The following is a 25,939-nucleotide window of genomic DNA, read 5'->3' as shown; positions in this document are numbered from 1 at the left end:
TGAAGTCTGTTGTGTTACTTGATTAAAATTCGAAAAGATTTTATTCTGGATTGTGTTCTGCTCTGGTTAGCATTTGGTGCTTGCCTGATTTGACACAGTTTGTCAAAGATGTGTGACTGTGTTTGGTCTTTGAGGACTCGATTACAAGCTTTTCACTTGGTCTTGAATGCAGTACAATGTGCCAGAGGATTGAGACATTTGCCCTGATCTATGGATCACGGCCTTCTGTAAAATGACATCACATCATGGAGGACGGTCCAGGGGAAGGTCAGGTGCCGACGTGGTACATGACATACTACAATACATATAACATACTGCAATCTAAAACAGTCAACCTGTATTAAAGGGCACTGCATCATCATCATCACCATCACCCTAACTACATACTACCAATATACCCCCCCCCCCCCGCAAAACAACTGTCTTATGAGCCAGACCCTCTACAATTTTCTGTCACGTGTCAATTTTTGATGGGCGCTGACATTTTTAGATCACGTGCCAGGGATACCAGGAATTGCATTGCTCACACCCCTATTGCCCGGGACAAATGACGTGGCGCGTGCGACGAAGTCCTCTTCCACGTCCGCCATTTTGATCTGGAGTTGTAGTGATAATACACTAGGTAAAGATTGAAATAAAATCCAGATTTATTGATCATTTTAGGCAGTTATTCGCATTTGGTAGGTATAAAAGGACTGCTGAACATTTCAGCTTTCAAATGAAAGTTGTAAATGACATGAACTATGTGTAGTTTTTGTCAGGGATATGGTAATAAATGCCGGTTTCAACCCGGAATTGGCAGATTTAGCTCGTCCCTGTGCCATTGCCCTGTACATTTGTATGTACATTATGTGTGTATGGTTTCTTCGATGTGTTGACAGGTACATTACAATTTTTAGTTGTTGGTCAACCGGACTGCTTGTGGAGTTTTATGCCTCCAAATTACTATTGTAAGTTTTATTGGCCGTTTTATTTGATTGTTGGTACATTACGATTCCAAAGTTGGTGGGCCAGTACGAAAAAATCTTCTAAAAATTCACAGAGACACAACTACTGGCGCACCGCCATGGGCGTAGTCAGTGTCGAGTGTATCCCCGTACCAACCTTACTGACCACTGGTGACGTGTTGTTGACATTGTCAATCATCATGTGTTTTGGGGACAGTCGCGAAAGTAGCAAAGTCGCATAGCGGTGTGGTGTGAATGAGTTTGTTGTGGCCCGCAAACATTTGTTTGTTCCGCTAAGACACTTGACTCGAACTTGAAGTCAGAATACCAGATTTTTCGTACTAGTAGCTAGGTTGGGAAAACAAACCGTCTGCAACATGTTTTTAGTCTAGACGCCTGACAATGCCTCTTAATTCTAAAGCCATCATTGTCTGGTGTCTTTGACCCTGAGGCTGAAGACCTGTTGTGGAGATGATTTTTTCATACAGTCTGCTCTGGAGGTCAGTGGTGTATGTGTATACCACCGAAGGCTACATCCATCCGCCTCCCACCTCTCAAATCATGTATTCAAAGATTCTGTGGGAGCATAACAGATTAGCCTGCCCTTCACTGCACTGCACGTAACACACTTAAATTCTTGGTATGGGTCCACCTCAATTAAGACCCTAGTGGTGTTTCTAATGCTAGGGTCCTGAAGGTTGAAAATACTTCCAATTTTCTACTCTGATAACCTGTTTCAGTGGGGCTTCATCTTATTCAAAAGTAAATTTAGGGTAAGCTCCAGTCAAAATGGCCTCAATATACAGATATTTAATTTCTTATGATTTGAATCCTAGGAAATTGTCTATAAACTGCTGATCGGACTACTATGCTCTGTCGATTTCGTGTCTGATTTTCTCACTGAATGCGATTCTGATTCTCATCTGGCTACACAATCCACTAGCGAAGTGGGTGAACACTAAATAACGGACGGCCGCATTTCTCCTTGGAGTGGAACCCAGCACTTTGGTCGACACGCAAGGAAAAATCGGTGAGTGATGTTCAGCCTGCTATATGCTCTGGGTGAGGTCAGGCAGTTTGAATATCTGGTATAGGTCCTGATATTGTCTCAAAGTATGATTGACAAAATCTAGAATCATCTGACTTGCGTGAAAATGTAGAAATAGATGTGGATATCCGCCCATCTTGGAAACCAACCCTTCCTCTCGCAGTCACTTTGCCTAATAAAATACCAATGAATCAGATGTTGAAAGTTGCCGGACTAACCAATCAATAGGTGTTGTCAATATTTTTTCATTTGTTTACTATCGATTTGTTTTCGTATTTAAAAGTGCAGTTTAGTAATTAGGAAAATGTTGTGAACCCCATCTTTCTGTTGAAGTTGTCGCAAAGTTGATCTTCAATACATGTCAAGTACTCTGCAGAATGCTTCTTGAAGGTTGTCAAAGTGACTTCTAATCACTCCGCTTCCTCACAATCTCATGCCAGGGCTGGGTCATCATCATGCCAATCATGTTGAAATGAGCTTTGAATGTTGTGCAAATCTGCCAATCAATTGCCGATTGATTGTAGCAGTATTGATTGTGTATCCAATTCTGTGTGGTAATCTAAATTGGTTCAGTGGTCACTGAGGTCAGGCTGATCTGTTCATGCATGGGTGTTTAACAAGGTGGAACAATTGGACAAGGGTCTTTAGATGTGCTGCAGCAAGAGGGGGGAAGCATGAGGGATGCCATGCTTCCATGAGCCCGGTGTGGGAATATTGTGACCGTTTTGTGCACATAAATATCGCTATAAAGTATAACACTGCAGGTGCTGGCAATGGCATGGCGTTGATCTGATTATGATTAGCGCTTTGTATGTTTCAACAAATTGCCTGACAGATGTTCAGACAATGCAGGATTTATGCTGGTCTAATTGCCTGCATTAAAGACTCTATCCTAACTAACTGAAGCCTCATTTTCTCGTAAATTAGTTGCTCACGTTAGTTAGTCTTTTCATGTCCACTCAAAATTCTAATCTTAAAACTGCTTTGGTCTTTCTCTTTATCATTCCACTCCATAATTCATCCACAGTCCGAGTACAATTTCCAATGTAGACATTTCAAAACAATCGGAACTTTTTCGAAGGAAACCCTGGAAACAGAGTTAGTATATTTTTGTACCTTTCTATATTTTATCTATAACTATAATAATTTTACTTCGATTTGCCTTATAAAAAAAGAAAGATGCATAGAGTGGGATGTCTCTTCTTAGTGAATGTAGGCCAAGTAAATTCTGTTCTGTTCTGTGATAACACTTTTCCTGATCTCCTCTAGGCCAAGTTTGTTCTATTCTGTGATAACAGTTTTATTTTAGTACTGGAGTGAAAAGCAGCAGCCCACCCTATTCGGGCTTACTTGAGCCGAGGATAGTATTGTCATGTTTTTTTAACTGGGGAGTTGGACAATAATGTGTTACTTTTAGTTGTGACAACATTGATATTGTGCGTTAGATTCTAGTCAAGGCCTATTCTTTCTCGGAATTGATTGGTAACTCTTTGGTCTTAGTCATGCCCCAACCTAGATTCCAGCTGGTTCATCATTATCTATTCATGTACTCAACACATAAATTGCTGGCGTGTTGCCAGAATAATTTGTTGCATGTGGCATTACCAGTGTTATACCAGTACTTTAACTAGCATAGTGTAGTTTTCACTGTTTCACATCAGTGAGCTCAGTTTTTTTGCACAAAAGAACAGGACTGTTTGAGCCAGATAATTTGAGAATCAGAATCGTATTCAGTGATAACATATTTGTGCTATTTGCATCTAAAAGTGCCTAGTTCTTTGTTTTGGATGATTGTTCAAGAGGAGCTTCTCATTCTCAACCACCTCACTTCAAATTCTGAATAACAATTTGGTTTTAATTGTGTAAGGAGGTATCTTTACTTTCCCACCTGGCGGTGGTATTGATGTATTCTCTCACTGCTGAGTGGCATCTCCCTGTTCTCCCCTTATCTGCTCGGCCAAGTGGCGCTTTTCACTCCAATCGTTCGAGACCATCCACTCTGCATCTGTCTAGGTGCCGAAGGAGTACGAATGTGTGCACACCTGTTTAAAATGGCCTAGTCTTCTGTCATGTCTGTCACTGACCCCAGCTGCAGGGCTGTATCAAGCGAGGGTGCAGAGTGAGTGATGCTGACAACTTGGGAATGACGCCAACGTTTTTGATAGCCATCCAGTTGCCATTTGACCCTGACAGAGTTGTCAGTTGTCCCTGACCGACGGGAAGTGAAGACTACTTATTTGACCAGTTTCGAATGACAGAATTTATGATTTTCAACTTCAGTGCCTAACAGAAGCTCCACATTTTAAGTTTTAGCTGATACTGATTCAAATTCTGTCTTCTTCAGATAACCTGCAACCATGGGTGGTGTGTTTGCTAAGCTTTTCTCTGGCCTCTTCGGCAAGAAGGAGATGCGTATATTGATGGTCGGACTCGACGCAGCCGGTAAAACAACGATATTGTACAAACTGAAGCTCGGCGAGATTGTGACAACTATTCCCACAATTGGTAAGTTTGGTACCCTTGATTGAAGTTGGGAGTGTATAAAAACCAGTCTGCTGAAACGAATGATTGATACACAAAAGAATCTCTTCGGATTTTGTTCAACGTAGGTTTGTTTAGCAGATAATGTGTTTCATTTTGCATTTCTTACCGAGACTGAACGCGAAACTGGTGACTTCTGCTGTGAGTTTAACAGATAATTGGCTGTTGCTGTTTAGAGTGATGCAAACTGCCAAAGAAGAGTTCATTTTGACCTTTCTGACCTTTCTTCTCTTTCTTCTCTTTCTTCTAGGTTTTAATGTAGAAACAGTAGAATACAAGAATATCAGCTTCACTGTGTGGGACGTCGGTGGCCAGGACAAAATTAGACCACTGTGGCGACATTATTTCCAGAACACGCAAGGTATGTTAAGGCCCACTCTGGGTGTCTTCCTGAGTCTTTTGAGTCGCATATAAGTATTGAATGTGGATCTTGCTTGTCTGTATATTGTTCCTAGGTACTAGCACGTGATAGTTTCCTGCAGAAGCTTTCTGTAAAATTGCTGTTGTGGAAGACCCGCAAGAACATTTCCCCACTGATACAAGATGGGCATGTAGCAGTGGAGATGTTTTCATGACCAAGTTTGCAGAGGAGAATGAGAAAACTCCCACATTGACTGATAGTACTAAATGGCTAAAATGGTTATGGTTCTCACAGTAGGAGTAGCAGTACTGGCATTGTGCAACCTTCACAAGTAACTTGATATTTACCGTTGGATTTCAGGTCTCATCTTCGTGGTGGACAGTAACGATCGAGAACGTTGTGGAGAAGCTCGGGAGGAGCTCAGCAGGATGTTAAACGAGGATGAACTCCGAGATGCAGTTCTATTAGTTTTTGCCAACAAACAGGTAAGGAATAAAAAAGTGTGAAACGAAGTGGTTCGTTGGCTGGGTTACAATTTTCTATCATTGTTAAAAATTTGAAATAACAAGGCCATTAGAGATGTGAGGACAGTTGCCGGGCTCTGGGTGCATTGGCTGCAGATCCATAAACTGTTTGCCTTGAGAGTTTTTCCATGCTCTTTGTTTGCTTGTGACTGAGGAGAACTGAGTACATCCGACGAACGGAGCTGACCGTTTAATGAGTGAATGTCAAGTAGAAGAATAATTCACTGTTGTCTATCTTTTTCAGGATTTACCAAATGCTATGAATGCCGCTGAAGTCACTGATAAACTAGGTCTTCATTCACTTCGCAATAGAAACTGGTTTATACAATCAACTTGTGCAACAACTGGAGACGGACTCTATGAAGGACTAGATTGGATTGCAAATCAACTCAAGAGTAAAAAATAATAAACCAGGAGTCATATCTGATGTATATTGTCGAATTGAACATTTCATGACTGGACACTATCATCTTGGCAGTCACTGACTCTTACCAGCCCACAGGCTTCCTGCAGAAAAGACACAAGGATGGCGGTGTTTATACTAAATTTTGTCCAGTTGCTACTTGTAGCTGAAAAGATCTTGGTCACAGACAACTTGTTAACATTTGTGGGTGTGGTACAGTGTCAATCTTATGTATGTGATCAAGAAGATTGATAGCGCCCTCGCCAGGCCTCACAATCTGAAGGAAGCCCTCCTGAGGAGTTGGCCAAGTCCTTGTCGGCCCTCATTTGTGGGACTAAAGTGTGTTGGATGTGGGTCAGCCTGAGCTGGTTAAATGCTCTTAGGAACTTTCAGTCTTTTGTTGCAAGGTTGGGTGATTTTGAAGAACATTTGTGCCGTTTCTAAAGTGTGTTGCAGGAATGGTTGTAAAATATATGTAAAAATAATGCCAGCTGTTCACTGTTTTTGACTCAATGCTAGCTTGTAAAGAAATAAAATGTGTAGTAATTCATTCCAATTTTCAACAAAGTCCCATCCTGTCTGTTATTTTTTCTGCTGAAATCTACTGCTATACTGCATCTCGATTCTAAAGGGTTTCTGTTCTATGTGTGACAGGATATGTACTACATGAACCTTTAATCTCGAGGTGCCGTTGGAGGTATTGGGAGTATGAGTTAACGACTCCGAAATTGCCTGCAGAACAAGTATAAGATGACTTTGTGATAATAAAATATAATCGAATTCCTTGCACTGATTGCATATTGTTTGTGTTGGCAGTGTGATCAACCGATCAGCTTGTGCTATCGGCACTTTACTTTCACTACTTTCATGTATCTTCACCGCTTATACAAGACAGAAAAGATAATGCTGGATCCTCATCTTGTAAATTGACCCCTTCTCTCTGGTCTGTGGGGTGAACAATCACCAGTTCGATTTATGGTATCGCACCAGAAGTGCCAAAAGGTATTAATATTTAGATTGTTGGATAGCTTGATGTGGTTTGATGACACTAGATGTATTCAAGAGTCCCTCTCTGGCTGGCCGGTCCTTTCGTGGACTTGTGCTGTAGATTTGCAGCTGGTGCCTTGTCGGCCTTTTTCAAAAGTTCCATGCAGCGATGAAACTTGCTCTTATAATTTTATGTTCTTGTTATTATGTACGTAAAGTATGCTCTTCCTGTATCTTGTGCACTGAAATCATGACTCCTAATGGTCTTTGTACCAGACAGAGACCAGGTCCAGGGGAAGGCCCAGAGGGGTGGGTGCTCTCCCCATATTTGAAAAAAAAAAAATTGGTTGTGGATTTTGGTCAATTAGACTAAGCAAATGACCAGGTGTCCCACCCTTTCTCGAACTCTTTGGTTCGCCCTTGCCAGGTGAAGGTCTGCTGACGTAGAAGCACAAAATCTCGCAAGTTTCCCCTTACGTTTTGAAGCAAATTGGTTGGTAATGGTTGCTTTGCTGTAAAAGAAGGCAGGAACAGCCAGGCTTCGAGGTACAATTAGCAACTTCGGGGCGTTCATACATTTTGTATTTATTTAGTGTAGACTTGACTGCATTTTTCCTGTGGATAATTCTTGGTTGGGATTACAAATCTGCCACAAACTTTCTGGGGGATGAACTAAAATTCTCCCTGTGCTGTCTTGAGAGGGTCACCCGAAGAAACTATCGGTACGAGAACCTCAGAGACTCCCTTATGAAAAATCAGGACCCCACTTGCAGTGGAATACCCTTCGTCAAATAGGCAGTTTTTAGTCAAAATCTGCTTCGTGGGAATGGGTGATACGAGTCAAGATTTTTAAATGCTTTTACTAAAGGCTTCATGAACAAAACTGAAGCAAAAGCTTACACTCGTTATGTTTCTACCCGTCTTGACTGATTCTTCAGGTTGTCCAGATAAAGGATAAATGCATTCCACTTACTTCTCATTGTATACTTTGCTAAAATGTATTTACATGTAATATGCTATGAAACTATTATTTAATCCTAGTTTGTAGGTGTGCGCAGGTCGGATGGATTTATCGATAAGACTGAACAATTTCTTTCAAACAATATCACTCTAGAATACTAAGTCAATTTGGTGGATGTTGCAAAATCAAATGCATCATTTGAAAGAAAATTATCTAACACATTTTCTCCAAATGAAAATAAGTCTTAATACAATGTAACTTCAGCAGTCATTGCCTCAAAAGAAAATTTCCAAAATCAAAAGTTGGTTGACAGTTGGTACTGATGTCGGATATGTAAGAAATGCTTTTAGGACATTTCTGCTTTTCCTGCTTGAGAAAGAAAAGATGTATGGATTCTCAAATAAACAAGATGGTTTCATTTGAAAAAACACATTAAACTCCTCAGCCACTACTGCTCTGGAGCATATTTGTTCTGAAAAATGGAAGTGCAATGGCAAGCAACGGAAATCTTTGTATACTTATTAAGTAATGATGTATTATTTTGATGACAGAAATGAAAATAAAAATAGCAAAATTATCTCGAACACTTGCGTTTGTGTTTTTCCTCATGCCCTTATCACTGGCTACAGTGCTATCCTTGTTGTCCTTGTCCCTGGAGGGAAGGTTGGTTTTGGACCTGTTCCTATAAATTGAATGGTGGTAGAATATCTCTTGGATTGCAAGAACTTCATATCATGAGCCTGGTTGCTTTTGCTGCATGAGTTCATAGCCAGACATTCCAACCACTCTTGACCCATTAACGATGCAAGTCATGAAGTAGTTCTTGATCCTTAAAGCATACTTGTCTCTCGGGACCTCCCATGTCCCTGTGATGGCACAGCCCAGAGGGGTCCTCGCAGTATGATCGTGACTGAGTACTACTTCGAACAGAAGTGATTACATGTATGCAACTTCAACTGAAATTTTGCCATTTTAGTTTAATTGTAGTGTTGTCACTTTCATTAAGTTGTTTTCTTGTGGAAAATGTTCAGGGACTGGGGTGAAAAAGGTTTTTGTCCCTACGCTGCTATGAAGATACCTTGGTCTGGGATATAGAGCTGTGGTTTCAAATCTTTTACAAGAAAGTTGAAATGTTTCTAAGGGTAAACCTTAAAACCTTTGTAGGATTAAATTCCGAACAAAAAAAGTGTTTGTCCTCTGAAGCTACTGGCACCTCAGTCCTTTGTGTTCTTTTAGGACCTGACCGGCATCTCTAATTTAATGAAACCCTGTTTTCAGATTAACAAGAACAATGGGTGCGTTTACAAGTTTATTCAAGGGGCTTTTTGGTAAGAAGGAGATGAGAATCCTCATGGTAGGACTTGATGCGGCCGGAAAGACGACCATTCTTTACAAATTGAAATTAGGAGAGATCGTTACCACTATTCCCACAATTGGTAAGTTGCTGGTTCCACTTGCAGTTAAGAAATGTCTAACGTACATGTACAGTCTGGGACACTGTGAATGGAGTATAATACCATACTTTCGAATGTTTCAGTTTCTCATATCCATCACGACAGCTATTTGTATTGAGGCAAGAGAAATAAGCATGGTTTTATGGTATGGTCATGAAGAAAAATCAAACGCTAAGAAAAGAAGAAGTAATATTTTTGCTAATCCAAAGATTGAAACAAGAATGAAATAACATGTTGCCTCCTACGGCAACTTCTTGCCTGTCTAGTTAAGTACAAGATTATATCCTGGAAATTTTGAGCTCGCTTTGTAACTTTCCTTGTTTCATTCTCTTTCCAGGTTTTAATGTAGAAACAGTAGAATACAAGAACATCAGCTTCACGGTATGGGACGTCGGTGGCCAGGACAAAATTCGACCACTGTGGCGACATTATTTCCAGAACACACAGGGTAAGCTAAAATACACTTCATGGCTTTGGTGTCTTTCCTTTGGACAGAAGACTAGAGGTTGTATTGGAGCTGAGAAGTCAGATATACTTTCCCAAATAGGGCCAAAGCAGAGCACTCGGGAATGTTTGTGATGTGTATTTGGATCCCCTAGGGAACAGGCCCATTTATCCCCAGCACAGAACCAAAAGCACGGCCATTCTCTGCAGTGCACTTCGAATGAAAGCTTTTGGACATACCATCTATTCTGAAATCGGTGATATTTTCCATTCTGTCTTATCGATTGTATTTCCTTTCTAGGTCTCATATTCGTAGTAGACAGTAACGATAGAGAGCGTGTCAATGAAGCACGGGATGAGCTGAACAGAATGCTGGGAGAAGATGAACTCAGAGATGCTGCTCTATTGGTCTTTGCTAACAAACAGGTACATTGGTGATTTCATCTTCAAATGCGCTCTTCATAGCATTTTTTGCTCCACACTTGGTCTTTGTCTATGAAATGTAGGTCGTTAAAAATAAGTTTCTGTCCACTAAAATTTGTGATCATTTTAGCCCTGTCATATAAACATGAAATGACCCAGCCTGGGCATTCGGGGGCAATGGCGGCCTATTCAAGCAGGGACGGAACGACGTCATTGAATATAGACTTCTGGTTCTACGCAAGGAGGCTGATCATTATAACGTCATTCTCTCACTTCAGGATTTACCCAATGCAATGAATGCAGCGGAACTCACAGACAAGCTTGCTCTCCATAACCTCCGAAACAGGACCTGGTATATCCAAGCAACATGTGCCACCAGCGGTGATGGACTGTACGAAGGACTCGATTGGCTGTCAAATGAACTGAAGAAATCATCATAAAAATCTGGATCTTATAGATGATGTGAAATTTGTAGAAAAATCTTTATAGACAGAAATTTCAAGAAAAGGGAGAGAATTTGCAGACTATTTTGATCACATGTTTCTAGTCTCAATAACGTTTATAAACTTGATTTTCAAATAATTAATTTTCACGTAGGTTCATCCTTTAAATCCGGGTTACTCAGCTGACCAGAAAAAGAAGACATACTCAAAAGGCCCATCTCCACATAAGGTTTGATACCACAGCTTGCAGTTTGATGCTCATTCTTCAGGCAGTTGCACTGACTTGCGCTATGTCAATGTTGGTATGAACACTTGATGACTATGCACAGAGTGTGAATCGTGGCATTCAACTCTTATGTGGTGCTAGGCCTTCACATTAGTTTATTCACAGCCATCAGAAGGGTCAACCTCATCTCCAGGGTTATAAATCTGGCATTTTCCATTCATTTAGCTTACAATATATACCCGGTCCGGTGGTGAGGTTGACGCACCAAATTCATCTTGTTTGCTCATGCCTGTGCACAAACAGACCAAAGTTTCAATCAGTTCTTGCTACCATTGTCTAAAATCTTAAGTAAACATTCCTTGGAAAACCGCAGTAACGAATAACGCCTTGCACAATGTTAAACCCCTGTAGGAACGTGGCATTGGAACAAAGCGATCATTCTCAGGAATGATCGTCTAGCTAGGCTCTGATGTATTGTAATCTGGAGTGTTCTTTAACTTGGAGCTTTTTACATGTAGGTGCCAAAACCTGAGAGTCCAAACGGTAAAATTTTCTCATCAGTTTGAAGATTCAGAACACTTCAGTGTGCAGCTTTGAACAGCCGAGTAGTATTTATTCAAAACTAAATGTAAAATTGTTCGTGACTTGTAGAAAACTCATCTTGATGTGATAGGCGGTGACTACACACACAGAGTTTGGTGTGTATGCCAAAAAATAAATGAAAAATTTCATCTTATTTAATTCAAGAAGTTGTGTTGATCTGTTTTCATGTAGAAGTGTTCGATGTGTGTTATCAGTTAAAGCCTGATCTTCATGGCAGAGGCCGACAACATTTCTTTGTAGAGACTTAATCAAAATTAGTATCAAGTAAATCATCTTGTACTAGCAGATGTTATGTCCAAATACACGTGTGATTTGTATGTAGTATATGGTGTACATGGATTGTGCCTGAGAAGAGATTAATTTGCACAAGGTCTTTATACATCTCTGTAATGATGAGGGTTAAGAAAAGACATCAGGTTGGCAAACATTTTTGTCTGCCCAGGATTTTGTAGTTAATAATCAGCTTATAGTTGACACGCTTTGAGCAAGGGACATTTATTGATGAAGGAACAATACATGAATGAAGTGAGTATAGGCGATACTATTGCAGGTTGCTTGATATACTTTTCATTAGAGTTTTGCGAAAATCAGTTTTGCTCGGTTTCTTGTAGACCTTCTTGTGGGCTTTTACTAAGCCTATGCAAGCCAACCTGTCCACCGAGGCATATTCTGTTCAGTTTCATTCAAGCAATATCACCTGTATCAAGAAAGAAGAAGGACTGCCGGTAGTCTTTACTAATTCTTGCCTATATTCATGTATTTCAGAGCTTAACCTTCCACAATGGGAATAACATTCAGCAACCTCCTCTCCAAGTTATTTGGTAAAAAAGAGATGCGTATTTTGATGGTCGGACTAGACGCAGCTGGTAAAACAACCATATTGTACAAACTGAAGCTCGGAGAGATTGTGACAACTATTCCCACAATTGGTAAGTCTAACAATTTCACACAGCATTCATTTCATCATCATCAGCATCATCGCCACTACCACCATCATCATCATCATCCTCATCTCCTTGAGTCGTGCACCATTTGGGTGATGCTGCACAATTGACTAAACGGCCTGATGCTCTCGATCAAGTCTCTGGTCTTGCATCCCGTTCAGTCTTTGTCCAACCAGATCCTCTTTGGTCGAATGTAAATTAAGATTCGGTGGAATCAAAACATTAAAATAAAGCTAGTTTGGAAAATGAGTTATTTCAGTGCTACAACTCTTCTTTTATTGAAGCATTGCCAATTCTCTTTCCAGGTTTTAATGTAGAAACAGTAGAGTACAAGAATATCAGCTTCACGGTGTGGGACGTCGGTGGCCAGGACAAAATTCGACCACTGTGGCGACATTATTTCCAGAACACACAGGGTATGTATATGTAATGTTGCCGGACCACGCTTGTGGCTATAAAATGCAAACCTTTTTGCTCACTTTGTGTACTGTACCCCCAGTTTTATGGCAGGGCTTGACTGCCAGCCATGGAGGATTTCCTTTATGGCCTTGTGGTTGGCGCATGGCCTCAGAGCTGTCAGTTGACCAGGACAGGTATGAGTGCAGTCATCAACTTGATGGGTCACGGGCGCGCATAATACATTATGTTCTGTTTTGGTTTTGTAATGAGGTGATACCAAGTGCTGAGAGTCCATATGATCCAGCAGAAAGAGGAGCAAAGTTAATCACTGTGGTGAAGTTCTTCGAAATCTAAAATGTGTATTTTCCAATTCCTTCCCAGGTCTTATCTTTGTTGTGGACAGTAATGATCGCGAGCGTATCGGTGAAGCACGAGAGGAGTTAAGTCGAATGTTGGGTGAAGATGAACTCAGAGATGCTGTCCTTCTAGTATTTGCTAACAAACAGGTATGCAAAAACTTCCCAGTAAAACAGAACTCATATTTGTCATCAGGGTAACAAAGACGACTTCGTAAATCGAGCCTCAAAAGTTGTGGTGGCAAATGTCAGATTAGATCTGTCTCACCCTGTCTGACCTTCGTAGTCCTTAATCAATATATGCATTTCAAATCTACAGGATATAAACATTTTGGAACCTTCCGTTGCAGGATTTGCCAAATGCTATGAATGCCGCCGAGATCACTGATAAACTCCACCTCCATTCACTCCGTCAGAGGACGTGGTTTATTCAGGCGACATGTGCAACCAGCGGGGACGGACTTTACGAGGGGCTAGACTGGTTATCCAATCAGTTGAGGAATAACAAATAAGATGATTGTATGAGTTTGATTCTTGTGACAAGCGAGGGCCAAATTTTTTTTTATTATAATTTGCTGTAAACCCCTTTATTTTTGTAACAGTGAAAAAATCATACAGTGATGTGGTACCTGATTCGTAAATTGTTATGTCGTTGCAGACCCATGTATCTACAAAAGATGTAAACAAAATCTCAGGAGTTTGCAGGAAATTTGAGTGGCAAAAATAAAGGGTTTGCAGTAACTGAGATGTGTTGGGCAATGTGTCTGATCTGGTATGAAAGTTATGTATCTCTTGAGATAGAAAATCATTTGGTTGTATTGGTTGGCCTTGTAAAGAGCTTTGCAAACTAGCAGTTTTTATCGCTGCAACCTTGCAGTGAGCAATGAAAAGATTGCTTGCCTGTAGGTAAAACCAGTAATCTATGGTTTTGACGGTTAATCGCAGGTTGCAGCAATCACCGATTCTTGTTGCAGGGATTCTTCGTGTAAAACCTTCACGAATGCTGCGCTTCGGCCCGCTGCTTATGATTCACAATTAAGAGTTTATAGGGAATGATGAAAAATCACCAGAAGGTTACTGCCAAGCTTTGCCAGCGAGTGACAGCTTAATTTGTTGCCCGAAACGGTTACACCATGTAGATGTGTATAAAGAAAAGTCGATGAAAGGTCACACCAATTTATTGTTCGATTAACAGATTTTCCGCTACCCAAAACGAAAATTTCAAATTACTTTTTTTGCCAGTCACATCCTTCAGACAATGTCTTTTTGGTTGATAGATTTGCTGACCTTACAACAATCAAATTGGTATGGCCTTACCTTTGACGATGATGATTTCAAACATTTTCTGATTAGCTTCCAATGCTGTATGTTACCAAGAATATTAGTTATATGGCTAGTCAAACTTCGCAGATTTGTTTCTTATTATCTTAAATATCTGGTTTGTCAATTAGAGTACTGCCTGTTTAGTCTCCAGATCTTTAGAATAACTACGTATACTATCGCTATTGTACCAAGTTTGTAAATGCCTTTTGTTGCATGTCCATTTAATTTTATGTTTTATTGTTTATTATATCATGTGTTCCACTTTGCATTATTCTCATGATCATAGCTTTTGCTTCGGAGCATGGATGCTTGAACAAAGTGCTTTTTGTGTGTAAGATATCATTGATCATTTATATTTTGTTTGTATTACTGTGCCCTGTTGTTTAAAACAAGTTTTGTAACTAATGCTGGTGTAACTTGGCGTGAAGTGTAATGGATTTACTTGACAGAGATAACGTCAAGTTATGACCAACATAGACGACAAACCTTCTTTTGAACAACAAAACCCTGGTCGTTTTTCCCATTTGCTGTGGGCTATAGCTAGAGGAAAATTAAACGTGAATATGGTCACATTCAGGAACACAATATACATGTAGCCTGTTTTTTGGGAATGACTTCTTTGTGAAAAGTGACATTGTTATCTCTTTGCAGACTAATCTCAACCTTAGGGGTTCTGCTTTATGTAAAAAAAACACAATTGAGACCTACATTTCGTGGTCACTCAATCACCATTGGACCAAGGGACACGATGGGAGGGCTCCGCCATTTCCCCCCTCTTATATGCTTCATCTAGTGTCAAAATATTTCAGTGTCATTTTGTGAGATTGTGACAGAGTCATATGTCATTATGTCAATATATACACCAGGATGTTGTTATCATATACCAGTATGGAATAAAGGAATCAAAGTATAAACAATTTCTTGTTAGCTCACATGGGTGAGCTTTTGTCGTCACGTCTTGTCCGTCGTCTGTCCGTCAGTTACATCAAGAAACCTTCACTGTGAAATCCTCAAAGGTGCATCATTGATCGATGTCAAGATTGACATAGAACTTAAAACATTTTTACCTTGACCTAGTTTCCAAGGTCAGAAAGGTCAAACTCTAAAATTCCACTGAAGTTAATACGTTTCTCTACTATTTGTCCGAGATTCTTCAAATTTTATATGGAGACACCTGTTGGGCATCTGTACAAGTTCACCCAATTTAGGTCAATTGCGACCTAGTTCAAGTTACAGAGGTCAAACTCTATAAGTGTCATTGACAGGGCCACATTTTGTCATATCTAAAAGTCAATTTACCACCATATGTCATTTCATCTGCAACTAAATGATTCCCAGGTGAGCACAATCTCCCAAGGACATTTCTTTTTTTTAAAGATTTGGTAATTTTGAGTGGAAACCATGTTGGATAGAAAGCACTTGAAAAGCAATTATTGACATTGTCGAACAATATTGTTGGTCTTCTAGATATGCTGATGGGACTCAAGGATGTAAGAATCTGGTGACATTTTTGTTGCGTATATAGTAAGTGGCGTAGTTGTTGAGCCCGGGGCTCATATTCAGGAGGTTGTTGGCTCTTTTCCGACTGTTTTTTCTTTGTATCCTTAAGCAAGACACTTAAAACTCTACCTGAAAAAGGGATATCATGAAATATCTGCCTGTATGTTTGATTTACCTTGTTATCCCCTGGTGTGATTATTGTCAGGTTCCATTGATGCTACTCTACCTGTTTCTACTAACTTGTCTATTGTAATTTATAAAACTTTTTTCAAAACTTTTTGTGTTTATTTCTGTTAATTCATAAAGTTGGAAAGTAGCCAACAGCTGTTCCCAGTTTTAGTCCTCACAAGTGCCTGCTGATGCTGGAAAGTGGAAGTTCCCAGTTTAGAAGACCATCTGTCTTCGGTGAGCCACGGCAGAAGTGGAATGAAAGAAACGACGACCACAACGTGATGGCTGGTCTGAGCGGATTTTCTATTTTAGCTCGTGGCTTTTTGGCTGGTACCATCTCAACAGCAACTTTGGCATCATTATATACGTATGCGTACAAAACAGACATACATGTTGAATACAAAGAGGATCTTTTCAGTGGTAGGTATTGCGTTGTTTTGACAAAAAGCGTCCCGGAACTGAGAAAAAATTACCCATTCCGCTAGGTGGCGCTGATGGCAACTAGTTTCATTTTGCTGTTCATTCATTGCATTTGTACTCCTAGCTGCTCTCTGTCATCAGTCATGCGAAAGTCAAGGACTGGATGAAGACTGAAAAATGCCTAACTGCCAAATGAAGGATTCATCCAAAGAGCTAGGGGCAAGCCCAAAAATTAGAAATGATGATTGCAATCAAACACTAATCACTATAATGCCAGTAATGATGTAATGGGTTAAAATTTACAATCCCTGATCGGAAATGACGTAGTTTGATCGCATTCAACTATAAATCCATTGAACAGTGGTGCTCGTTAGTCAACCGATGACCTTTTTTTGGGGTGAGATCGGGGATTGTAAACTCGTTCCATGTAATGTCTTGATTGTTCCTCTTTGACCATTTGCAGGGAAGTCACATTTGACTGCACACGCCTCAACCATCTTAAAATATGGAGCTCCGGACCGAGGACCAAACATCAGATTGTACAACAATCATGTCCTTTCTTACGACCAAAGCAAAAAGATACCTTTATGGGTGGCAGAACACCTGACGAAGGATAATTTAAAAGGTAAATATGGATGCTTTGTAAATGACTTGAGTTTGAAGATCCATTGTTTTCCTGGTTTTCCTTGTCATGAATTGTCCACTTCCAAACCTAAAGTTTGTCAGGAATGTGTTGGCTGAAAAATATTTCACCCGTCATTGCAATGTTCTGTAAGCTGTTCAATGTTCTCTATGCGTTGGTAACAACACAAAATCAAGTATGTATAGTAAGAAAGTATTAAGTACCTTTACAGGTTGTCTTGCTCAAAGCGCTGTTGTGACCGGTGACTAATTTTTGTAATTTTATTGCTTTTGCTTAGGTCAAGCCAGTCGGAGGAAGTCCAAGTTCAAGTGTGACCCTGATATACCAAGGATGTTTTCTGCCAGAAATGCTGACTATCTTGGGAGTGGTTGGTCCAGAGGTCACATGTCCCCAGCTGGTGATAATAAGAGAGATCAGGTACTTAGCAAAAGACATGTGTTCGTTTTTGGATGCGGTGCATATTAACATCTATGTACCCTGCATAAGTTTTTTCCACCCTAAAACACAGTGGATAAAGAAACACGAGGCACAATGAAATTAGACCAACACTTACGTCTCCTGTTCTTGTTCCCGCAGACTGAAAGTATTTGAGGCTAATATCAACAGCATCTTGCTCTGTACATACAAGTGCTACCACAAAGATAGAATTCAAAAGTCTGCCAGTCTACCGTATAATTATACTTCTATTTGTGCTTGATTTTACATCACATTTGCAGATTTCTTGTCCTTTTTCAGGAGGCCATGGATGACACATTCTACCTGTCCAACATCGTGCCCCAGAACCTAGACAACAATGCTGGGTTCTGGAATCTATTTGAGATGTATTGTCGGGACTTGACCAAGAAGTTTTCCGATGTTTTTGTGATAAGCGGTCCGGTCTTCTTGCCATCTGAAGAAAATGGAAAGAGATATATGAAATATGAGGTATGCTGTCGTTGTTTCTCTGGACACTTTAGTATCTCAGCGATGTCCCAACCATGATGGCTGCATTTTTTGTATATTTGTGCAGAGTTCATTTTGAGAGTACTGTTGGGGGCAAACTTCAAAATTGCAGATATTTTTTTTCATTACTTTGCAGCTGACTGATGAAGATGACGTTGCCGTTCCAACCCACCTCTACAAAGTAATCGTTGCTGAAAATTCAAACCTCCAGACTCTCGGCGCTTTCATCGTTCCAAATGAGCCAATCAAAGTGAAGCAGAGTTTGAAGAATTACGAAGTGCCTCTCGAACAGTTAGAGTCTTCCACCGGACTGCACTTCCTGGAAAAATTTGATCGATCGTCTGCTCGTAATTTATGCGAGGTCGAAGGTTGTAAATTATCCAATAAGGAGGAATTAGATTTGTTTCATATTCATAAGCGTATGGCAGGAGCGAAAGATCAGATAGCATTGGACAAAGCTTGGTCAGAATTGGCTAAGAAAAACTATAAACCAACAAAGAAGTTGCAGGATGCTTATAATGAGAAACTGAGGTCTTTCAGGGAGTTATGAGGAACATTATCTTGATTATGTTTATTTGGCAAATGATAAATTTAGTGATGATTTTAAAGTAAATTTATTAGAATCTCAACAAAAGTCATGTTTAAGACATTCCAGTTAGCTAGAAAATGAGTAAATTTTGTACCAGTGTGTTCATGCTGTTTTCATTTTTGTAGACAAAAATAATCATGTGGGTACTTTGTTTTATCTGTAGCATAAATTACTGTGTTATAATGGGCAATATTATTTCATCATGTGATCACTTTATGCATAAATCATTGACACTTTTTCTTGTGGTTTCTGTAACAAATACCAGTATGTTCAGTGTAGCGTGCTGTTGTTTATACCAGATGTTAATACCCTCAAGGGTTTTACACTTCTAATGAAGGACTATTGCCAAAAGGTGGCAGAATAGTAAGCGGTCCAATACTGTGGATGAAATCAATATGAGCTGGACATTCTATTGTGTACTTGACCGCTAACAGCTGCCGCCTACCGGTAATCAAGTTCCTCATTACTTTGTTAGTGCCTTTGAATGTAAGCCACAATATGGGCACAGATCTGATTGACCTTCAAGAATTGAACAGATTATGTGGGTGTTACTATTGTGCCATATGTGTATGTTATGCAATTAAATGAGGTCACTGCTAAATTGTGTTCATTATTTGTCAAATGTGGAGTCTCTTCTTTCCAGTTTTCATCTCGCTTATACGCCGGCCAACCTCAAATAATCCAAAGTGCTGAGACCAGCCATGATAGTTTGCAGGAACTAAATGCTCTCATAACCAGAGCAAATCACACCTGTGAGTCCCATACAGAGAAGAATTAGACCAGAAACTCGCAACCTGTGCGAAACACAGACCAGAACAGTTAACAGATGTATGTGTTTTAAGGGAATTTGATATTCTCCAAAAAATGGTCCCAGTCCTCGGGGGGGGGGGGGGGGGGGGGGTTAACACGAACATGATGAATAAACATCTGGTCCTAATGCTTCATGTGATATGATCAGAGTGCTCATCACACCATCACCAGACTGCTCCTTCACAGCTGTTAATGAATACCATTAATGTAGTGAAATTATTCACTGTCACTTAAAGGTAAAGCGCCCTTGTCTTATGTGCAAATTGTGGTTTTTTCCTCGTGGTAACCAAACGGATAAATCCTGCCCACAGTCGTTTCCAAGTAAAGGATTGTGACAGATCTGGCAAAATCTTCATACTTTGCCATGCAATATAGTGCAATGGGTTAGTGACTTTGGCACTTTAAAAAAAAGATTGCACTATACCTTTAAACCCTTGAATGGAAGTTATCAATAGTTTTCAATTTGTGCTGAAATATCATCACATCTGACACCTGGAGTATTTGTATGGTTAGAATGTTGGAAGACAGCATGTGCACAGTTGATCTTCCTATAGATATGGACTAATGCTGAAGCCTGGTCCTGAAGTTCCTATGTGGGTCAGCTATAAAAGACCAGGGATGAGACTTACATGTTTGGACGATTTCCGTTTTTTTCGCTGTGATAAAGGGCTTAGTACTACAGCAGAAATGGAAAGATATATGCCCCAGCTCTCTGTAGAATTTCGAATTTTCGAAGTTGTACACCATCTTCAGGGTAGTCAGGTCTGAGACATGTTCAGATAAGACAATGGCCCTGGAGTTCCTTTGGGGTGACTACCAGCAGTCTCCGGGCACTGTCTACGGAGCAGTCCACAGACACTGTCCTCGGAGCAATCCTAAGATGCTGTCTTCAGAGCAGTCCACAGACACTGTCCTCGGTGCAAGCCTGAGACACTGTCTTCAGAGGGGTCCAAAGTCACTGTCTTCAGAGCAGTCGTCTGACACTGTCTTCAAAGAGAAGTTGGACACTCTTCAGAGCAATCCTCATGCAGCCACTGTCTTCAGAGCTGTCCTCATACATAATCTCCAAAGCAGTCCTCAGATTACGATTTATTGACTATTAGTCCTGGCTATCATTATTGGTTCCCAGGACATTTAAAACTGATACACTGGTGTGGGAGGAGAATCTGATGACATATTCTACTATGCGCTGTTGCTCTCGAGGTATTTACGGTCATTTCTATAGAACCATGTACCTTTATCTGTCACCATACAATAGGGCAGGACATTCGTCCTAAGGGTGACATTAAAAACCATTACACCAGGTTCCATTGGCATGGCCCTTTCTTTGAGATGACCAAGCTCATAGTGATGGTTATGAAATTTGATCAAGGACTTTTTTCCAAGGGGCCATGTTTATGCAACACCAACATTATAATTCTATCTGATCCTTTGTCCCGATTTTTTCTAAATATTCGTCATTGAAATCGGGGTGTAAATATATGTGATATTCAAGGATAGAATGTTTGGGAAGGATCCTATTAGGCGCTTTTGGGCCATGGTCTTGACAAAACCATCAGCCCTACCGACAGAATGCAGAAGGGCCGGACACTTTTACTGGGGAACATTTTCAACTGCTACACCAGCACCAAGGGAACGAGGGGACCGATTGACCACCTGTGGCGAAGACAGGCCGTGAAGCCTTTTTCAGGTAAGAAAATCAGGGGCCCCAAAGCCGTCTGACCACTGAGCCCTTGCTTATGGACAATACCCGCGATTATCAGGTCCACAGGGACACCACCCCCGATTGTCCCAATGACGTGTCCGGCGTTGACCCTGAAAGACGGTTCTCGACCCGCATGGGCACGTGGAATGGAACCATAAGGAATCCCTACCGATCTCCCGCATGGCCGGGTACAATCAAGGCCCTTACTCTAGACAGATTGCAGAGGCCTACATAATAAATATAAACGCCCAAGTATATACGTACAGTAAATACAAGTATATGGCATTGTATTCCCCTTGCTGTCACATAAGGGTATTGGTCATATATATAATTACTTGCGGACGGGAGAATTAAGATAGCCATCATTTCGCTCACTACAGCTGGGACATTCACACACAAAACATCATGAAGACGGACGTGGCATTTTTCGTATTTATTTGCCTTTTTACACTTAATGTAAAACCGGTGAGTTTATTTTTCTTTCCTTATGGCTAAATCCTTGATATTGATGTAGGTCTCCCACGTGGCACACAACCGGCAAAAGACGTTTTGTAAGCCATTGAACGTTGCCGATCCACTAGTTAATTCTTTTGAGACGGGAGATAAGCGCGAAATGAGTTTATGTTCTCAACACCACACTCATTTATAGAAATAAAGACTTTTAGCGCCTAAAAAAATGGTAAAGGTAGAATTTCGCCTAACACAAATAATATGCGCTCCTAAATGTTTTTCGGCAAAAACCTGGATTTCCATTTCGCTGAAAACCAGGGTGCATATTTGTGTCGGCAAAGGTTCAAAGACCTTTATTTCTTAGAGCGTATACGAGTCTTCTCGGCTGGTGTCCTGACGGCGTTTTCGTTGGCAGCCTCCTGATGTTGTAGTTGGTGTGACTCCGTGAACCATAGCAACATTTTACACCGAAATTCTTCTTTAAATCAAGTCACCTTTATTCTAAATCGTCGTTTCTTCACTTCAGAGCGACCAGTTGCCACAAGCTGCCGCTGCCGAATCGGTGCCTCCCAATCCTGCTGCACCCGTGCCACCCGCTGGGGAACAGAAACCTGCAGCAGCACAGCCACCGAAACCAGCACCAGTGCCCGTTCAGCAGCAGAAACCAGCGGCAACACAACCAGTGCCAGCTCAACAGCAGAAACCAGCCGCAACACAACCACCGAAACCAGCAGCAGTGCCAGCTCAACAACAGAAACCAGCGGCAGAACAGCCACCAAAACCAGCAGCAGTGCCAGCTCAACAGCAGAAACCAGCGCCAGCACAGCCACCGAAACCAACAGCAGTGCCAGCTCAACAGCAGAAACCAGCAGCAGTACCTGTGCAGAAACAGAAACCAGCAGCAGTACCCGTGCAGCAACAGAAACCAGCAGCAGTACCCGTGCAGCAACAGAAACCAGCAGCAGTACCCGTGCAGCAACAGAAACCAGCAGCAGTGCCCGTGCAGCAACAGAAACCAGCAGCAGTACCCGTGCAGCAACAGAAACCAGCAGCAGTGCCCGCGCAGCAACAGAAACCAGCAGCAGTACCCGTGCAGCAACAGAAACCAGCAGCAGTACCCGTTCAACAAGTAAAACCAGCGGCACCAGCACAAGCGCTGACTCCTCCTGTTCAGAAACAGGCAGCAGCGGCCCCTGCTCCAGCTCCGAAACCAGCAGCACCAGCAGAGCCACCGAAACCAGCAGCAGTGCCTGTTCAGCAACAAAAACCAGCAGCACCAGAGCAGCCTCCGAAAGAAGCTGCTCAAGCCGAACAAAAGAAACCGGCGCCGGCTGCTGCTGAACTACCAACACAAGCGGCCACCCCTGAGAAAAAGCCGGCCGCAGCAACCAAACCAGCAGTAAAAGAGGAAGTAAAAAAGCCAGAGCCGGTTGCAGAAAAGCCTGCAGTCGAAAAGAAAGCAGCAGAACCAGTGAAAGAAGTGCCAGTCGCAGCAAAGCCAGCTGCAGCCCCAGAAAAGAAGGCAGCAGAACCCAAGGAACAGAAAACCACAGACGGAAAGAAAAAGCCAGCTAAACCTACAGAGGAGAAAACGGACAGTTCGCCTCTTTCCTTTTTCAAAAGAGTGAAAGCTTGGATTGTAAAAGTCCTTGGACTGGGTAAAGGCGGGAGGACGAAAAGTGGAGAGTTGTAAAAGAGATATTGCTCAATTAACATCTTTCATTCTGGTCAGTCTCTGAGTTCTTCAACCAATGAATAGCTTTGTCCCTGTGTTTGGTCAAGGTTGGAAACGTGCCGATGTGTGTTTCTAAACCTCACTAGTGATTCGAATGTCAGGACAACAACAGCGTCGTTCTTGTCAAAACAGCATCTAATGGAACAGCTGACTGAGCTATCCTATAGCCGGCTCTACCAAGTCCGTGTTGCGACCGCCACTTCTGACGTTGTTCTTCTGACACCACTACTGAGGTGATTTCGACGCCCCCTGAGCGGTTTAATAGTGACGGAGTTATGATTGCCGGGCGTAACTTGTGTCTGATTTTGGCATGATATGTGTATTGGGGTATGATTGTGACGATAAGTAGTCGTCACTGGACGCATCACCTCCGCCCCGCTTCGTGCATTACCAAGGTATCCAGGACAATAGGTGGAGGTGGGGGGGGGGGGGGGGGGGGAGTAATTCAGTGATTCAGTGACAATTACAATTAAGTGACTTCAAGTGGTGAATGGTTTTGATGTACTCATATTCTGAGGCAACAGAGACTGTTATCAGGGACGTAATATTGAACGCTAATTACTTCAAGCTAATTAACGTGTAACTTAATCTGACCTTGGAGTAATTAGTTCTCAATATTCCGTCCATGATCTCACCTATCTGGCTGCATCCTGAGAAACATTAACCCCTGATTTCCCAGGAGGATCTGGCTGCTGCCTATAGTCTGTCTTTAATAGTCGGGGTTAAATCTATTTGTCACAACATCAAAATATCGTTTATGATAAACTTTTTAAATTGTTTTAATTACGATTTGATTGTCTTTTATTTTCATGCGTTTCAACGTCTTTTAAATTGCGAGTCGTAACTAGTGACGTTGCTAAACCTCTCTATTGCGACAAAATTTGTATCGAGAGGTTAGGCAACATTTCAGCATCACTCAAGCTAAAGGGGCTACCGTGAAAGAGAAAGCAAGACATATTACCTCATTTGTCTTCGTCCTATCATCGGTGTTGATACATAATCGTGATGCTGAGTGTGGATTGTATTTTCAGTTCGTCCACGAAAAGAGCTTTTTTTCTACGATTTTTAATGTTGAATTTCACCGATGAGTAACGCGAGCCGAACGAACAAAGCGTTGTTGGAAGCATTGCTCCGCCGGCTAGCGGTATCAATCAGCGTGTCCATCCGATATTGGTATCATGGGTGTCCGCGTGTCTGTCCCATTATGATGTGACATTATGAGAGTGTCCGTCAGTTATCATCAAGAAAGTGTTGGCCCGACACGGTATTACCATCGTGTCCTCGTGTCCGTCCGTTCTTCATGGCCCTTGCTATAGTGAACGGAGTATGTTGAAGTGTGACCTTCGATGTGCAGTCGTCTATCTGTCCATCCATTTTTTCCGAGATATGCTTCCCTGCCGATCCATTATACCCATCCCCCCACAGCAGACAGTATCGATGATAAAAAAACACTCGATTTAATTAATTTTCATTAAGAAGGCCTGCTCTGGGAGAATTGTTCTTCCACCTCCCCACGCGAATGCCACCTAAGCCTACATTAAAACGACCTACATGTATATCCTATTCCTAGACGACACATTTACCGCCAACCGTCTGACGTGGGAGGGAATAGGCCCCGGAATAGGCCTATTGTGTGTGAAGGAAGCTACTCCAGGCCTACTAGCTTTATCTCATCACTCATTCATCCCATAAACCACGTATCTCGCTCATCTCCATTTGCGCGGTTGCATTCTCGATTGTGAAAAACCATCTGGAGCAGGCTAGATCAGGGTGATTGATACAGTAATAGATCATTGATATTAGGCCTATACACTTTGGTATAACATGTGCTGACGCTCTTGGTCACAGAGGCCAGAATCCAGAGGCATAGGAGGCCATGCTGTTTGAGTCGGGGTTGAATCGCTGGTCCAATGCGAAGATGGTTTTGCACCAACGCGGAATATATCATACGCCTTAAAATCAAGAGTTAATGAAACGTACTATAATTATCACTTGCTAAATTAAGTGTCATGTAATGAAATATAGGCCTATCTAGTACAATACTGTAGCATCAACTATTGTTTGAATGTTGCAGGCCTCAACTACAGGCCTATCATTATCACATCCTGAACATTTACTCGGTGGACTATCAAAGGCGGGATATCTTCAGTCTAGTCTACAGCTGTGTGACCAACAACAGAGGCGAGATTGTACGTCGTACCATCATAAATTTGCCTTAAATATGTTTTTTTTCTACTTCATTATGAATATACAAACAATAATTTAACAGGTGTCCGTATTTATCAAATATTCTATTATAATGCAAATTTCTGTTTGTTCTTGCTGCATAAAATAAAGAGAAGGGGATGAAGAGTATGTTCAGGCGCCGCGTGGACTTGTCACCCCAGCTTACTTGTATACACATCCACGTTACTTGTCCTGAAACACCATAATACGATGGAACAGCTGTGCATTAGAGACGTTCAGCGTACACAGCTTATACGTCTATAATACGTTTTCGGCAAAGTGAGAAAACATACTTATTATAAGTCGGGGGTGAGACGAAATCACTCTTATATCTTTTTGGCTAACCATGGGCCTTATAACT

General features: G+C 41.4%; 4 protein-coding genes across 4 annotated transcripts; all 4 read left to right on the top strand.

The window, feature by feature from the left end:
• The first annotated feature begins 552 nt into the window (after positions 1–552).
• On the top strand, positions 553–13,713 carry LOC135500799 (ADP-ribosylation factor 2-like). The gene is made up of 9 exons (XM_064792449.1): positions 553–622; positions 4,340–4,500; positions 4,787–4,897; positions 5,258–5,382; positions 5,666–5,818; positions 12,147–12,294; positions 12,615–12,725; positions 13,090–13,214; positions 13,415–13,713. The coding sequence occupies exons 2-9, from the start codon at positions 4,353–4,355 to the stop codon at positions 13,574–13,576; spliced, it is 1,083 nt and encodes a 360-aa protein (XP_064648519.1). The 5' UTR covers positions 553–622; positions 4,340–4,352; the 3' UTR covers positions 13,577–13,713.
• LOC135500067 (ADP-ribosylation factor 1) lies at positions 567–11,503 on the top strand. Its single transcript, XM_064791211.1, has 5 exons — positions 567–680; positions 9,051–9,208; positions 9,564–9,674; positions 9,972–10,096; positions 10,372–11,503. Exons 2-5 carry the CDS (start codon positions 9,064–9,066, stop codon positions 10,531–10,533), a joined length of 543 nt encoding a protein of 180 aa, XP_064647281.1. The 5' UTR covers positions 567–680; positions 9,051–9,063; the 3' UTR covers positions 10,534–11,503.
• A 2,446-nt stretch (positions 13,714–16,159) lies between the features above and the next one.
• On the top strand, positions 16,160–19,236 carry LOC135500066 (nuclease EXOG, mitochondrial-like). The gene is made up of 5 exons (XM_064791210.1): positions 16,160–16,478; positions 16,942–17,103; positions 17,399–17,538; positions 17,857–18,045; positions 18,200–19,236. The coding sequence occupies exons 1-5, from the start codon at positions 16,247–16,249 to the stop codon at positions 18,611–18,613; spliced, it is 1,137 nt and encodes a 378-aa protein (XP_064647280.1). The 5' UTR covers positions 16,160–16,246; the 3' UTR covers positions 18,614–19,236.
• Positions 19,237–21,553: 2,317 nt separating this feature from the next.
• Positions 21,554–24,077, top strand: LOC135500583 (transcriptional regulatory protein AlgP-like). The gene is made up of 2 exons (XM_064792126.1): positions 21,554–21,632; positions 22,144–24,077. Exons 1-2 carry the CDS (start codon positions 21,573–21,575, stop codon positions 23,308–23,310), a joined length of 1,227 nt encoding a protein of 408 aa, XP_064648196.1. The 5' UTR covers positions 21,554–21,572; the 3' UTR covers positions 23,311–24,077.
• Positions 24,078–25,939: the final 1,862 nt, after the last annotated feature.

Source organism: Lineus longissimus, chromosome 16 (genome assembly GCF_910592395.1).
Source record: "Lineus longissimus chromosome 16, tnLinLong1.2, whole genome shotgun sequence".
Lineage (NCBI taxonomy): Eukaryota > Metazoa > Nemertea > Pilidiophora > Heteronemertea > Lineidae > Lineus > Lineus longissimus.
Note: the sequence above shows the minus strand (reverse complement) of the source record. Positions and strands in the feature narration are given on the sequence as shown.

Coding starts and splice junctions, on each gene's coding strand:
- LOC135500067 (XM_064791211.1), top strand. CDS start 9,064: ATGGGTGCGTTTACAAGTTTATTCAAGGGGCTTTTTGGTAAGAAGGAG. Junction 9,209..9,563: donor TACCACTATTCCCACAATTG/GTAAGTTGCTGG, acceptor TTCTCTTTCCAG/GTTTTAATGTAGAAACAGTA. Junction 10,097..10,371: donor TGGTCTTTGCTAACAAACAG/GTACATTGGTGA, acceptor CTCTCACTTCAG/GATTTACCCAATGCAATGAA.
- LOC135500066 (XM_064791210.1), top strand. CDS start 16,247: ATGCTGGAAAGTGGAAGTTCCCAGTTTAGAAGACCATCTGTCTTCGGT. Junction 17,104..17,398: donor GACGAAGGATAATTTAAAAG/GTAAATATGGAT, acceptor GCTTTTGCTTAG/GTCAAGCCAGTCGGAGGAAG. Junction 17,539..17,856: donor GTGATAATAAGAGAGATCAG/GTACTTAGCAAA, acceptor GTCCTTTTTCAG/GAGGCCATGGATGACACATT.
- LOC135500583 (XM_064792126.1), top strand. CDS start 21,573: ATGAAGACGGACGTGGCATTTTTCGTATTTATTTGCCTTTTTACACTT. Junction 21,633..22,143: donor TTACACTTAATGTAAAACCG/GTGAGTTTATTT, acceptor TCTTCACTTCAG/AGCGACCAGTTGCCACAAGC.
- LOC135500799 (XM_064792449.1), top strand. CDS start 4,353: ATGGGTGGTGTGTTTGCTAAGCTTTTCTCTGGCCTCTTCGGCAAGAAG. Junction 5,383..5,665: donor TAGTTTTTGCCAACAAACAG/GTAAGGAATAAA, acceptor TATCTTTTTCAG/GATTTACCAAATGCTATGAA. Junction 13,215..13,414: donor TAGTATTTGCTAACAAACAG/GTATGCAAAAAC, acceptor CTTCCGTTGCAG/GATTTGCCAAATGCTATGAA.